The sequence below is a fragment of the Paramisgurnus dabryanus genome, chromosome 16 (assembly GCF_030506205.2).
Source record: "Paramisgurnus dabryanus chromosome 16, PD_genome_1.1, whole genome shotgun sequence".
Classification (NCBI taxonomy): Eukaryota; Metazoa; Chordata; class Actinopteri; order Cypriniformes; family Cobitidae; genus Paramisgurnus; species Paramisgurnus dabryanus.
In genome coordinates this window covers 12,303,125-12,320,066 of record NC_133352.1, presented here as the reverse complement: position 1 = coordinate 12,320,066, position 16,942 = coordinate 12,303,125, and the positions used below count along the sequence as shown (strand labels likewise).

The 16,942-nt window shown below is 39.6% G+C and overlaps 1 protein-coding gene across 1 annotated transcript in view; it reads right to left on the bottom strand.

Annotated features, from left to right (window-relative positions):
* The window catches only part of aff2 (AF4/FMR2 family, member 2), a 309,260-nt gene that overhangs the window by 230,144 nt on the left and 62,174 nt on the right, over positions 1-16,942 (bottom strand). The window contains exon 3 of the mRNA XM_073812202.1: positions 4,352-5,203. Coding sequence (XP_073668303.1) covers positions 4,352-5,203 — 852 coding nt within the window. The remainder of the gene's footprint in view (positions 1-4,351; positions 5,204-16,942) is intronic.

Genomic DNA, 16,942 nt, shown 5'->3' with positions numbered 1-16,942 from the left:
ATTTTTCTGTAATCCTAAAGTGAACGTGTAATTTCTCCTCTCTGATCTTGGATCAGTGTGGCTAGGGAAACACAGGGACTGCATTGATATGCACCAGATGTCGGCTTCTCCATTATATCTGATCACAAAGAGCAATCAGAAAAGAGACTGTAGCTTGATGAGAACTCGTCTGCTAGACTCCTGAAACAGACTTTATGACATCATTCACCTCTGAGGCCCTCTCAGATTGCTTTCAGGTACTGATATATACTATATATATATATATATATATTGAATACTTTTACCCATGTCCCTATGAAAGTCCCCATGAAATCAAAACTGACAAATCTTTTTTAATGGAATATTGCAGTGTTCATTGTAAACAATTTATCTATGCAAGACATTTATTTCATTATTTTTTTGATGAATGTGCCCTTTTTGTTAGTTTGACATCTTGGGCAGAGTATTCTGTAATCCCGTCCCCTCCAATTGTCCACGAACGGTTTGGTTACAAACATTTCTCAAAATATCTTCATTTGTGTTCATCAGAACAAAGAAATTTATGCAAATTTCAAACAACATGAGATAGAGTAAATCATGACAGAATTTTCATTTTTGGGTGAACTATCCCTTTAAGCGAGTATCTGGCCAACACAAGCATCTCTTTTATCATAAACCCTTCAGACGAGTGTGCAGCGGCCACTTATTTTGACAAGAAACGTGATGCACATATGTCCGCTTGATGCACACAACACATTTTGAAATGACGCACCAAACACATGACAAACTAAATACATGTTGTGATTAGGGGTGGAATGGTACATATATTCGTTTCGAACCGAATCGGTACGGGGGTCACGGTTCGGTGCATGAATTTAAATGGAGAATACACGGTATGAAAATAAAAAAACTTGCGTGCACAATAATTTAATGTAATGCGGAACTACTGTTAGATACGCGACTTAGTTGACTAGTCCAAAGCTTTTTTCTCCAAAAAAAAGAAATGTATCACTACCACCATATACAATATGACAAATCCATGCCACCAAATGTTACACCACAATCCACGATCAAATCTTAACGTCATGGCTTTTGATAAATATATTTATATACCGTAGATAAAACAGCCTCAAAAGTTCCCCTAATCCCCGAAAAATGATTCACTTGTTCAGCATATTCTGTGCATTACTTTATCTCTCCCATCATCCAGTAGGAGATTTTCACAGGTATTTTCTTCACTTGCACTTGGAGGAGCCAATGATAAAGCTATTAGTCACATAAAGCCTTGGTAATTCTGTGTGCAATAACTGTTTTCAGATGGATCGATAATCTTATCTGCATGTCGATGTCTCATACACTGCCTAAAAAAAAAATACAAATGTGGGCAGCCCCTTCACAGCGTGCACCAAAACGTTAGACACTAATCAATACAGCAGGCGATAACAGAATGCCTCCAAAGCCATTTAGCACAGTCTTATCACTCTGCTGAGCGCTCAACCTGTCAAAATATTTTGTGGCAGGGTGGCACTAGGGAACATTTCATGCCTATCAATAGGAAAAACCTTCTCCTTTTCAACCCGAAGGATGGCAGTTTAAGGAGTTACTCTTTCACAAGAGCAGATTGAAGATAATACAGTTATTTTAGGAAGACATTACAAAGCTCTTGTTAAACCAATTAGATTCATTTTAGAGAATTAGTTGATTCAGGGTTTGTTTTAATGAGTTGGATATAATTATGATTCAGCAATTTCTTTGAGGCATCACTTAGCATTATTAAAATAAAAGACAGGCAAGACAAGTGATCACCAACAACATTATTGTCCATGGCTTTCTTGTGATAGTATGACGCTAACAACAGGGTTGTGGGTTCAATTCAAGGGAAAACTTAAATGCACTGTAAGTTGCCAAAATGCATTCATTTGCTGTTTCATCTAAGATTTAAGCAATCAAAGAGCATTCCACCAGTTATTTAGCACAACAAAATTCAGTCCGCTCATATGTGACAACAAAGAAATCCAGGGAGGATATACAATTCATCCCCTCAGTCGGAGTAAACCTGGATAAATATGCCTGAAGAGATGCAGAATAACAAGTAGCCAGCACAGTACAGGTGAATCCCACGGGATGTGCTTCTACAGAATCCACTTCTTTTAACAAACTAAAGCTACGCAAGACGGGGTCGACAAAAATCAAATCAATGTCCTTGAAGATGTTTTCCTTTCTCCCAAGAGCCATCTTGAAAGAACAGGCTCTCTTGCTAGTTTCAATCTTTTCCTAACTATGCCTTTTCCCATTTGTCTTTCTTTCGCATCCGTCTTTTCACTCTCAGGCAGTGAGTCATCTATCGGAGGGAGGGGTAGGGAAAGATGGCGCAGGCCCAGCTGGGGCCGACCCCATGGGGGGTCTTCTCTCTCTATGCCTGCCCCTCTTTGCAAAAACAACATCCATCTCCATTTTCCTGCGAGTTGACCGGATTGAGGGCGCTCTCAGAGCAATTAAAATTCCCCAGGTTTTCACTCCTGCCACATGCCTAACTGTACGGTGCGAACGCACCATATGCTTCGAGATGGGCGACGGCGCAATTTGGAGCCCGATCGCCGCCGTGGTCCCCGTAGAACAAAGAAGAAGAACAGCTGGCTGCCTCGCCATGGTTGGATAGCAGCGAGTCAACCTGTTCAATCATGTGCCATTCTCGTTTACAGCATCTTAGCGCGTTTGCTTTATACGGATTAAGCCTGCAAGTAAAAGTGCTGGGAATTTCAATGTACTATCCAAATTAGCTCAAAGCAACAACATACGCCTAATTTTCAAATTCAACAATGGAACTACACCATTACAAATGGTTTCACCTCAGGAAGGAAATAAATGAATTTGGTGATATTAAAACTAATAACAGAGCTGTTCATCTGCCACATCACGCACCAATTATTGACTAAACCTTATTGGTTTTTATTCAGTCATCTCTCTGCATGGGATGTTATGGGATCAGATCCCCCACTGGCAAGGGACAGCAGTGAATGGCTTGTAAACAGCTTCAGCGAGGCTCATGTATCACGCCCCGAGCGAGGTCACCAGGTCTCTGCTCCGAGTGTCAGCCCAACAGAACGGATGAAGTTAACATTGCCGGTGATAAAGCTCTCCTGACTCAACCTCCAGAGGGTTAATTCACAACATATGGGCTTTGACTGCAACAATAATTTGTGTCTACATCTTCAGGACGTGGTGGATCTTTTGAGGTTTTTACCAGTCCATGAGGAGGAACATTTGAGCTTGGGAAATAATGTTTGACCAGAATATGGGGGAACAATCTTTAAATGTGCAAAATCTAACATTGATCTCTTACAATACATAGCCGTGGCAACTTTTCACATGGACCTGGCACTGAGAAAATGAAAATTCGGTAATTGCAGGATTATAATATTGGCTATAATCACAATAGACATTTAAATTATCTCTTTTGTGCTCTTAAGCAAGACCCAGCATCGATCTATCTCATTTCCATTTATGCCTACGAAGACCATAAAACATTCCTAACATGAGCTACTGAATGAAATAAATCTTATAAAAGATACAAAAGAGGTTATGGAAGTTGTTATTCAGACATTTTCCATTGTATCCTGGCTTCATCCAAAAAAGCTTTAGGGTAAAATACAGTAAAACCTGCAACATCATGTTGTTTAGGTCTATAACAGTATTAGTATCTTTCATTTCATTGTAAATCCTTTTGAATGATTTAATTACAGATGTGTGCACACAAATCACACCAAGATTAAAAGAAGAAAGGGAATATCTCAATTTAAGACATCATCACTCAAGATAGATAATACTGTACAGATGTGTTTGGGAAAACACCTAGATCTTCTTACTAAACAAAGAGTGCTTTATTGTACTACAAAAGCAGTAGTTTGATTCTTCAAAAGTCCACATTTCCACATACTGGCTACAACGTTGTAACATAAGTGTACACAGCCATAACTTGGACCCAGTGTGTCCTACCGTATTCCCTAATACAGATGTTTTGATGACTAATCCAGAATTAGAGAGCCAATATTAACTTACTTCAGCAACCTGAACACATGCAAATCGCTGAGGTCAGAATAATCCCAACACAATAAAGAAATTCAACAACAATGAAATCTCCTTGCAGAAAAGTGAGGTTCATAAGAAAGCCTGAGGTCGCTTAGCTGATTATTAATGAACTACTCCATTATGTTAACCCCTCTTTTTGCCAGGTTTCAATGCAAAACAGACCTAGCCGTGGGAGAGTATACAGAGCCAAAACAATTTGCCAAGCAACTACTGCAGCATCCAAGCAAAAGCAAATTAATACAACATCTGCCCTTTGACTAAGAGGAAAATCGGTCACACTCACCTCCCCGGATTGTGGCAGTGTCAGTTTAGGAAGTTTGCCCTTGGTCCCAGCTGTGCTGCTTTTGCTTTCCAGCAGACCTCCAAATGGCACACCATTATACCCTTCCACCACCTCCACAGGGGGTTTGAGCTCTGGGGAATCATTGGGGACCTGGTCTTGGCCGTCCATGGGCCTGACGTAGGCAGTGGGTTTCTGCTGTACGGCGCTGCTCGGTTTGCAATGGAGGCCTTGGGGAAAGGTTGGCGTCAAGAGGCCGCTGGGAAGCAGGGACGTGGAGGCCAACGGCGAGCTTGATCCATGGGAGCATGAATCCTGCTCAACGGGAGACTTTCCGAGGCCAAGCTCGGTCGCGGTAGGCCCTTTGTTGGCCTGTGCCTGCTTCCTGTTGGAGTGTGACGAAGTTGTAGGTCCACTGGGGTTTGGACTCGAGTCCTCTTGTTCCTGATCGTGTCTACTTGACGTCTGCTCATGACTGGAGTGCTTTCCACGGCTGACCGCTTGAGAAGCCTGGCCGCCGCTTGAACTGTGACCCCCTCGGGACCAGTCTGAAGATCGAGACTTTTTGCCGCCTTGATGCCCATGGACGACGCTGGATGTTGGTATGTTGTTGGTAGGGGGTGGAGGCATGGAAGTGCTGTGGCTTCCCGATTGGGACGGGGCGGCTCGACTCCTCTGAGCTTCGGGAAAGAAGCCCGGCTGGTCGGTTTTCTCCACAGGAGTCTGGGGAACTGAGTTTTTAGGAATGCCCACAAGATGACTCTGGTTGGAATGGCTGGTCAGAAGCTCCTTCATCTCATCATAATTGCCAAGTGTGTTTTGAACTCGGTTGGCCAGGGCATCTCCTTTGTTAGTCTGAAAGAAAGGACAAAAATAGATCATTGTATTATTGGCAAATTATATTTGCACTGAAATCTTTAGATTGTTTTTTATCTTAATTCAGAAATGGCAAGACGTGGGTTTCTGGCATTCACATACTATTGCTAGCCATGCATCACATCTACATAAAGTAATGTTTACAAACAGCTTCTTGATTTGGGGTGGGTATAAAGATAAATATTCCCTTCTTTTAAATTCTCTGCTAGTCTGTTTCTGCTCACAACAAGAGTCCCTTTATAATAACTGTTTTCTTTTAGGCAGTGCGGCACATCATTAGCTGCACAGCGTTTTTAAAAGGAATGGAGACAACATCCCCCCACAACTGAGTATTTGCATAATAAGCAACTTTCTTCCTGACATTTAGATCTTTACTACTTTTCTCACCGCATTTACATCTACCCCCTAATTCATTATGCTATCATTTAAAGTGTGTGCCACTACGGCAATAAATAACCAAATGCATGCATGAGCTTCCCTCTGTATACTGATACAATTAAAAGCTACGTTAATCCTAGGAAGCAAAAGTGGAGAGATAAATCTATTAGCATTCTCCATTCATTTCACGTGTAATTGCGACATTAATAATACCACAGCTCTTCTAAAATGCAAATGCATCTGTTATGGCTTTCAACAACATAAACAGTCAATAAACAAATAATGTTAAATGATGCACAACCAGCGTAGCGCATTCAAGGCGATTATAGCGGTGATTGAATTATGCGCTGGGCAGTTAACATATGACCCCGCACACAAAAGCGGATCTGGATACATCTTTTCGGTCTGACATCAAAACTGACCTCTGACTTGGTACAACCAGGCAACTAATGTCAGCGATAAAGCCATATCGGCTGTGCGGTTGATGTTTAAAGATTTATTATAATGACATTTTCAACAAAGGATCATTATGTAAAGCACAAATCAATGCTAATGAAAGAGTGAAATTCATCTTGAACACAAAATACATAAATGTTAAACGATGTACATTCTCTTATATAATGTATAATAAATTGTATTTTATAACTTTTATGATTACATTTTTTATTTCCCTATTTCTATTATATTACTATTTTAATTATAAATTAAAATAGTAATCATGTCTATATTAATAAGCTCCGATCCTGTGGGTGCACCACGGCTCGAGCATCCACCGAAATGGCAAAGCACTTATGAAAAACGCCAGACATGCTACTGTAAATTTATTTTAATCAAAAACGCTTTTAAAAGAATTCTCTGATAGGTGGATCTCATCTGTTGTAATATCTACACTGTAAAAGCTGAAAAGTTTGAACAACTTAAAAAATTACTTTAATTGGTAAATTTTTTTCATTTTAGTTTCACTTAGGAGAAAAATTAAACAACTTATTTTTTGAATTGAAGTAATTTTTTAAGTTGATCCAACTTTTAAGTTTTACAGTGTCCAATGCTGTGTTGAATAAGCTGAATAAGGGGCGCTTAACAATTCACATAAAAAATTGTGCAGAACATGTGACCGCACTGCTCTCCTCTTTCCAAACCGCTTGGGCGCTCCCATAGCGTCTGCTGTAGCTTAGCAACTTACGCGTTGCAAGACCTTGTGCCGAGCACCCACCTGCCGAAAAAGATTATGTCTATATTTATTGTCTGTTTGTTCCACAAATTGTTTTTGGTAACACTTTACAGTACGGTTGTATTAGATAAAAATAGTTAATACATTAACTAAATAAAAAAAAAAAAATATGTCCACATCATTTAATAATCTTAGTTTATTTTAATTTCAGAAATTACCCATATACTTTTACAAAAAAAATGTTGTAACTGTTTAAGTTAATGCACAAGGAACAAACAAAAAAATAGTAACGGCATTAACTAAAGATTAATTCTTTCAGACAGAAAGAAAAGTGTGCACATTTTAAAAGCGCATATCTGCTAAAAGTTTTATTTTTTGTGTTAATTTAAAAAAAAGTACACTCAATCTGTCCCGAAAGCCAGAAAACTAAAGTCTGCATGAAGGTTTTCAATTGAACATTTTTTAAGTTTTTAGTTTTTAACTAAATTTTAAGTTTTTAGTTAATTCAAAGCTACTTTGGTTTCTATCATAGACCATAAGAGCACCCTCCTCCCATGATGCATTTCTCCGTACAGGTGATGTAAGTGTGATTCTCAGTGCATTGCTTGGATGGGAAATGTGGGTCAGTGTGCTTTAGTGTTTTCGGAGCGAGAGGTCTGACAGGCGCACACTTGAGAGAGAAGAGTGGGTGAACCTCCCAGATGAGGTGCTTTGCTCAAAGTGAGGGAAAATCTATCTGGGGTGCACACAAAGAGCTGTTGTGTGAACCGCACTGCTTGACAGAGGCATGAGAACGCTGGACCGCAGCCAGAAACACATTCAACACAGTGGCTTCGGCGCGGAGAAAGGTGAGAAAGAGAGAAACGCTCGACTGAGGCGTTAATTGACATTTTATGTTTCTTAAAAAGTTTCTTCGTGTTATGAATAAGCCCTTTATGAATGATAAATGGTGTGCTTACTTGACAGTTACAGCTTTTAATAGCTAATTAATGTGTTCACTGAAATAAATAAACACTCTCTGGTAGTTTTAAAAGAGAATTTATGCTTTGACAACAAAATCCATCATTTAATCCTTAATACTTTTTTTACATTACTGTCTCTGATTAAATTAAAATGCCTTTAAATGTTTCAGATACAAAGTTTAGTTGTACTCAGAAGTTTATTGTGTAGTTTCATTAAGCATTTTGGTGGTGATATTTAGTTCTAGTTCCACAAATATTATGTAGTAATGCATTAAAGTGTCCAGGGTCATAAATGAAGGGTCTAACGCTGGCTCCATTCCAATAATCCAGTCCTATTATACAGTGCATTTAGATTAACAATAATCGCTGACATGGCACAAAATCACAGTTGTGGGTTCATACATTTATTGATGAAATTGGGTGTAATAGATGGTTCAAAACATCATTCACCATCTGAATTTGATTCCAGCACTCAGGAATCTTAAGAGACAGGGGGAACTTTGTGATGTCCATTACGTAATTGCCCAGAAGTGGCATCTTGGGAAAAAGGGCAGCTTTTATTGGACTCTCATGGCCTTCTTTACATCTAGACAAGGAGAGATTACCTTCTTAAACACACTTAAGTGCTCCAGTGTCAGCCTGCTCTTTAAAACACTTTACAAGTCTTGATAAATGCCCATAATGACTCACGAATCCTTAATTCTTTGAATTGTAAAATGCATCCCTATGGCGAAGCAACACCGTGGCAAAATAAACATATAAGCAGGAATCATCAAGAGTAAACCTTTTATCTGGGCAGATACACGTTTGATTGTGTGTTGCTTGTTTAGGTGGTATCAGCAGTGTAAATACAGCTAAACAGGGTCATATTAAAAGGACACAGTGTTGTAGAGATGGAGACGTGTGGGGTTTGAAGGCTTGATCACTGCCACTCTGTGCAGGCTACTGTATGTACGCTCACAATGAGCGTCTTTGTTTTGTCTTTCAGTCGCCGGCTCTTTCCAACTTCACCAGAGAATCCTTGGTATTTCAAAGGATTTTCTATAATGGCTCTTAACAAGAACCTCAATAAAACATTGGATGGATTGCAAAAACTAATCAGATGAATATACGAGCAATCATTCGTGTTTAAGTCTGACATGCTTGAATGAAACACTCATTGACAGGTTGGTAAAATTGTGAAGATTTACTTTCTTGAAGTATTGGAAGTGAAGATTGATTCGAGTTCCGACAGAATAAAACAGCAAAGTTGGCTTGACTCATGGCCTGATGCAATAGTAGATGGGGGATTTTGAGAAACTAGCATGAAAAGAGTTTATATTTTTGCAGAGTTTACGTGGTGCAGATTTGTTTAGTAAAAGATACATTACACTGTAAAAACTTAAAATGTTTGGATTAACTTAAAATATTACTTAAAGGTGCCAAAGAATGCATTGAAATAATCTGTTAAATTGTTCTCTGATATCTACATAGAAGTTATGTGGCTTTATTAGGTGCAAAAACTTAATGTTCATGAATAATAATGTTGCGCTCTGCTCTGATTGGCAGTTTCACAGCAAGGCTCATGTTAGTAGCTCACATTAGTAATAAGACCTTATGTTTGAGCCTGTATCAGACAAATATACAGATTTTGTCATTCAGAGATTGTTAATGGACGCTTTTGAGTGGTAACTTTGTGTTTTTTTTTTCAGTATGGACCTGCAAAACATAACAGTAATGTCAATAGTAGAACTTCAGCCTAAACATTAGCATATAGCAATAATTAGCATATAGCGCTAACTCAGCAGTCACAACTTTATTTTTATAATTGTAACAACATTCAATGTTGGGGCGTACATCTCGACTATAACGTCACAGTCGGTGTTATGTTGAGATTGTTCTGTTTTCCAGCGGTGTTTTTCATGCATAGGTTTACATAAGAAGAGCAAACAATCGTGTTTGAGGCTCATGATATGTCATTACCATGTACAGAACTCTTATTATTCATCTATTTCTAGATAAATACAGTTTTACATTCTACAATTAAGTGTTACCAATTGAAGTAGTTTATTTAAGTAGATCCAACTTCAGTGCAGTTAAACTATAATAAAACAAGCTTTTTTAAATGATGCTTGAGTTATGGATGGGGTTAGGGTAAGGATTAAGCACTTTCTGTGTGTTCACACTGCCACTGGCAAGAGTGTCAAAGTGTCTGGAAGTCATTCATTTATAATGTAAATCATTATGGTAATGAGCTTTGACGTATATAGATGGATTTCAGTCATGTGACCTTTTACGTCATGCCGCCATCTTTAGGAACTACCGAGTACCAGTAGGCTACTGACAAGCATTGGCTAGCTTGCTACGATTTATGGATTTCTTATCTTTTAATGTCTATGATTATTACTGATACAGTAAGTGGCTACGAAAGACAACATGTCGCACCCCGACTGTCATGAAAAGAAACGCTAATTTAAAAAATATATCTTGGTTAGGGTGTGATACTTAGTTGCTCGAAGTATCACCTGGATCTCTACACATAAACGCGAGCATTGAGAACATTGTTCGTGTACACAGAGTTTACTAAAAAGAAAGGTTTTGTAAAACTGACTTTGCCTGTTATGGTGTCCGCTCGTCATCTCTGCCAGACGTAAATAATCGATTTCCGAATGCGAATGAATGAATCTCATATGAGGCTCCTTTTTTTAACTAGAAGGTCAATATTGTTTGTCACTTGTGACAAAACAACGAATTATCCGTGCATTTATATGAAACTATGCTTTAGGAGCTATCCATCTTTACTCTCCTCCCTCCTTACGTCACATTCGGAAATCGATACATCTTGACTGGGAAGATGGCGGCGAGCAGAAGCCAAAGCAACCAAAGTCAGTTGTTCAAAACCTTCTTTTTAGTAAACTCTGTGTTCACAAACAATGTTCTTAATGCTCGAGTTCACGTGTAGAGACACAGGTGATACTTCGAGCAAAGTATCATAGCTTCTAGTTCTTTTGAGACCACTTCAGGTACTCAAAATGGTGGAAGACAAGTGAGTGACGTCAGCTGATATTCATGTATAGCATCGTTGGCAGGGCAGCCAGAACTTTTTTGATGCTCTTGCCAATGGCTGCGTGAACGCACAATTTGTCAGTGGCAGCCAGTGACTTCTCTTCAGGGGGGTGCAAATTCAAAATATGTGTTCGGAGTGTCATGTGTGTGGCTCGTCATGTCAAAATATGTGTTCGGTGCATCATGTCTCATGTCAAAATACATGCCTGCTGCACACGCGTCGAAGCCGTTTATGATAAAAGAGACGCTCACATTTACAAAATACCTGCAAGACACAAAATAAAACACTAAACTCTTATTACACATGACAGTAAGTGAGTATCTGGCAAACACTAGTGTCACTTTTATCATAAAGCGTCCGCAGCAGGCACCTATTTTGACATGACGCGTGATGCACAGGTTCAAATGACGAGCCACAAACAAGACGGTCTAAATACATGTTTTGACGAACTTTGCATCGTGTGCCCTCGAAAAAGAAATCACCGGCTGCCACTGCACTTATGGGAATAAGGTAAGGGGGTAGTGATTGCATTATGTCTATGGGAAAGATAGCAGTACAAACATGTATGTGTGTGTGTGTGTGTATTGCTGTCTCTGTTTGACAAGAAGTTGGCAGTGTTTACAAAAGAAGTCTTGTGCTGTCTGGTGCAATCACTCTGGGCTTTTGCCCCTGGCCAGAAACCAACAACTGCAATGGTAATGAAGGTGGCAAAACTCTAGATCTCAGTCAAAACTCAAAGAAAGCTGAGCTTTACTCAATATCTGAACCCACACATGTCCTACAGCACACTTCTGGTGGGACGGTGCTGTAGGGGAGGCTTCTGTTGAATTTGATATGACTTTGCCTGTATACTGTACAATATTCTGTCTGAATCACACACACACACACACACACACACACATACAGGAACAGTGAACAGCAATGCCTTCGGATGAGGGATTGGTACTGATTCAAATGAGTACACTGAAGCAACACATTATTTAAAATCAATAAGTGGTTAGTTATAGAGGATGGAAGATAGGAGCTGCATAGTGAAATTACATTATGAATTTACTTATGTCTTCGATTATTAGCTCCTAAAATAATGTTTTGTTTGTGTTGTCAAACACCCTGTTTCACTTAAATGCCATTTTTACATTTAACGTCAACGAATGAGGTCTCGTCGCATCTAACATGTCATCTATAAAAACACAGTTGTTAAGAGCAGAAATAATAGACGATGACAAAGTTCGCCTTGTTTTTGTACCGCACTCATTCTTTAATTAGGTACAGAAAAAACACTGTCACCAAGTGAACATGCCGACAAAAACAAGGCAGCCATAACGACAATTCCCACCGAGTAGAGCTAAATACACACGCGAGCACAACAGCTTCAAACCACTGCACGTCGAACTGTGAAATAACCTGGGTGGCGAAAAGAAAACACAGAAACGTGGCATTGTGGGAACACGCACAGGTAGACACCTATTCCTCATTTAGTTCATGGGATTTGACTCAGCAAGTTGATTGCAGTAGAGGGTAATTTGGGAAAATTCGCCTCGGGGTGGAAAAAAGGAGAAAAGTCTCTCTGTGACTGGGATGGAAAAAACTGTTGGAGAGACTCCAGAGCTGTGACCTTGGATGGTTGTGAAGCTTTTAAAAACAGCCTTGGAAAGAGAGAGCATGTCCGACAGGAGCAAAAGGCCACAGAGGGACACTGGGGAGGGGTGCTGATGTGGGAAACAAGCAACGGGGGCTGCGGGGGCACTCGAATCACGACTTTGAAGGTGCCAGGCGATCTGGGAGCCAGTAAATTAGTCCCAAATAGCTGTTAACGGCACAGTTCCATTAAACAGGATTTAAGGGGATTAGCTAATAGCAGCCTTAGATGAGTGTTTGTGAGGTGGGGGGGCAAAGAGTAGATGGTGAGGGAATAAAAAAAGAAGCTTTCCAGGAGAGGAAGCTTTGTAAGGAACAGTACAGTACAGTACGGAAGAAACCTGATAAATATTTAGCTTAACAATGGGCCATTTTCTAATATTTGAATGTACGCTTTCGTTTTGAAGACGAACTTTTGTACTTGTGTTTATGTAGCGCCTCTTGTGTTAATCTTTCCAACGCTGAGGCATCTTCAACATCGGGATGCTTGCACAAAGCCTGTGTCTGCGCTCGACATCAGCACACGCTTTGAGCTCCAAATCCCTCTCACATTTGACAGGACACAGTGCAGCTCAGTGAATGAAGTGAATCAGGTTCAAAGCACAGCACATCATTCAGTGGAGTGATGCAAGCACACAGCTGCACCGGGGAATGCTAGGACAGCACATTCCTGAGGCCACGAACAATTACATTCACTATGCAAACTCACTCTGATACGACCTGAGCCTCATCTATCAAATACTGTCTTCGTGTACCTTGTTGGACAAGCTACAAAATTGTGTAATACAGATGTAGCTGAGCCAAGCATCACTTAAACTGTTGCTAATACTTGGGTTAAGGGCTTGTTTACATTGTTAACCCCACATACAGTAGTACACATCAGCATGAATGGCAGCATTTGTGCTATAAACTAGCTGCGTTTCCATTACCCTTCAAATTGAGCAAATTGACATTGCAAATTGAAAATACGGTCAATGGACTAGGGCTGGACCAAAAAATTCGAATATTCGAATATTCGTTCGGTGGGTTGACATTCGATTTTCAGTTTTGAGATTCGAATATATATATATATATATATATATATATATATATATATATATATATATATATATATATATATATATATAAATATTTTTCAGCGTTAATGCAGAGCTTTTGCCAAGCAGGAAGTGCGCTTCACACTCCCGCTCTGTAGGTGGCGCAGAGAGACCAACATCCATAGCCAACAGCCATCAAACTCCACCAGTAGAAGAAGAGATCGCCTCGAACGGAAAGCGCGCTTCCTGCTTTGGCATTCACGCTAATAGTGTTGTAAATAACGTTCAGTTTCTTGCAAAAACTGATTGATTTGCTTCACAAGACGTCAATATGTCACACGGAGATATGGGGGATTACTTTTGTATTGGATATATATGCTTTAGCTCTTAAAGTGTGCGGATCGGTTGACTTGCATGACGGAGCACTGGGGTTTCTGCAAAATATCTTCATTATTGTTCTGATGAAAAAAACATATTGGATGGTGTAAGTGTTATAATAAATAAACTTGATTTTGAAAGTATGCTACCGTTTTATTACAGTTTGTTGAACTTCGTTCATTTATTTTCGTTGTTTTATTTAAATAGCCTACCCTACGTTGTCAGTAATTACTGTGCTGCTAATTTCTGATACGGGAATGTTTGTTTGTTAGACAAATGTTGTTAGAAAATAGGCTACCTTATTAAAAGTATTGGTCTTGTGTTTTGTTTCACTAATGCTGTTCTCGCATGACGCATGACAGGCACGCCGCTTCCGGCTTGCGCTGTTCTGTAGTATTTTTAAAGTTTATTAATTCTAGAAGTGTCACATGTCCATATTGCATGAACAAAATGCACTACACTCCCTTGAGTTCGCAGCAACACATCCACCACATAATAAAACTGTGGATAGACAGACACACACATACACACACACACACAGATTCCTGCCTTTATTAAAGAGAAAAAATATGTTCAGCCCCTCCTTCCGAAGCTTCGAATATTCGATTTTATTTCTACTAGAGCTTCGAAGCTCAAAAAATGGTATTCGGAACAGCCCTACAATGGACACAGGTAAATTTTGCAAAAACTCCCATAAGTCGCAAAAAAAGTTTTTACGCTTATAAAAGGTTTTTTTTAGGCAATTCAGAAGGGGTGCCTATCGCAAAACGCCAATGGAAACTTCATTTGCATTTCCAGGTGCGAATGTACTACGAATGACGGAAAATTCAAAGTTGAGTTTTTCACAGTGCCTGAAAATAGTCCTCTGCTTTTGAAATCAAACAAGGGGACTACTTTCAGGTGCTGCATAATATCATTGCGCCTCCTGCAGCCATGTTACAGCAGCAAAGTCCTTGATTATTACGCCAGAATGAGATTATAGCTATCGGCCTAGAAAAGTGCAACTTTTCGTTTTCCGTCTGTCTTAGTACTTGATGTAACGAAGTTTTAAATAGGCAAAAATATCTAAACTCTTTGGTTATTTTTGAGCGCGATGCTAATGGTCTTATCAGATTTAATGGATTATGCTAAGCTATGCTAAAAGTGGTACTGCCAGACCCGTAGATTGGCTGAATGGATTCCAAAATGGTTAAAAAAAAAATGTATTCTAGGGGAGCTGGAAAATGAACCTATTCAATGATGTTTGCATAGTAGACAACAAAATTGGTCATCTCACAGACTTTGACAATGAATTAAAGACCTGATATAGATGAGAAAATCATACTTGATACTTGTAGGTAATCTCTTTAACATTTACATTTATGCATTTGGCAGACTTGGTCGTTGTTACCATTGAACTTTATTGGTAATGACAAAACTTGCGACCGTAGTTGCTTTTGGGAATCGCAACCCAGAACAGTTTAGCAACCACACAACAAAACCCTGGTTTCACACTGTAGTTCCTCAAAAACTATACAAATCTAGTTTGAATTTTTATTATTACTGACTGTTTTCATGAAAGTTATTCTTCCCGGGTGACCATAATATGACAGGTTCACCTTGGAGCCAATCTCCGCCTTTACGTCCAGTTTTTCATTACTCACTGGAGATTTACAGTAGTCCTGACACCCCATAAGGCTGCTTGTGGGAACATTTTCATTATTAACAAATAAAGAAATAAAGCAACGGAAGGAACAAAAGCGTAAAGTAAAATTTACCCTTCACCCGATGTCACCCTCAAAGTATTTTAGAGATCACAATAAAACTCAAAGTTAAATCTCTGAGCGCTGCTTCTGGTCAACGTCAGCAGCGACCCACTTTTAGCTTTATGTATCTGAGGCTGAAGTTGTTTTTAAGTGGATAGCTCTGATGTTGGGTCGACTAATTTCAGAGGCTAAGAGGAAGAGGCCTGTGCCCAGATGAAGATAAATGACATGTGTAGTAGTGATTACAGAAGGAGAAAGCGAGTAAGAGAGGGGGAAAAGAGAGATCTAATGTTAAAGAAAAAAACACATACATGTCTTAGGAGGCCTATAATTTGACTTCCAAAAAGCAATGCTACATCTACAACTGCTGCTCTGTGGGAAGTAACAGACGAAATCCAGGCCCTCCTTCTACAAAAAGATATTCAAAGCTTCAAAGCTGCAGTTTACAGATGCTTTATCAAATCTGAACACATTTATGATGGAATTAGCTCTTCTAGTAAACTAAACTCGGATGTTCCCAATGGTAAATCACGAAAGGCAAACTCATAAATCATTTTACATATCTGCATCAATTATCTCAGATCCTTCGACAGAGAGAAGCTGACATATGTTACAAACGCACCCTAAAATACGTCTAGTCAATCAAGCTTGCATGCTCCATATGCGGAAAACACTGCGGTCATTGAAACACTGTAGTAAAGGCGACATCGTCACTCAAACCAGAAGCGATGCTTAAACGAGAACTTGCTTTTAGAAGAAAATCCATCTCCACTCGCCTGGATCAAAACCAAAGCCATAAAATGTTGTCATACCCTGTCACAACACATCTTGTCATAAATGCGTACATGACAGCATCACGGGAGCAATACAGATGGAACAATTAAGGCACGAGTAACAGCCGGGAGTGAAGGAAGGTAAAACACCCTCATCCAGGCTTTCAGCTTGTAATGACACTTCGGGGTGAGAGGCCATTCTTCACCTACTGACTGAATGCAGAGACACAAGGGAAAATTGATCCCGCTTTCTTGGCCCCACGAGGACCCCGGGCCCTTGGTAATGGCAGTGCGTCAGTCTCTCTGAGCTGGTCTGTCTCAGTTGTACTAACAGCTCACTAAAAGATAAAATAACTGGGCTGCTGGGAAAGAAGGGCGACCTTGCCACTTACTGAAACTATAAAAGTGATGTTACATGTAAGAGGGAGCTTGCTTACAATTTATGCCATCTTAGCGCAGGTGCTTTGTTTCTGTTGGATATTTAAGGATTGCAAAGACATGTCTTTCTGACTCTGTATAATCAGCCCAGTCTCCTGAAGATGCGTATAAATAGCACAAAGTGTAAAACTCGTGCAATACATACGCCAAAT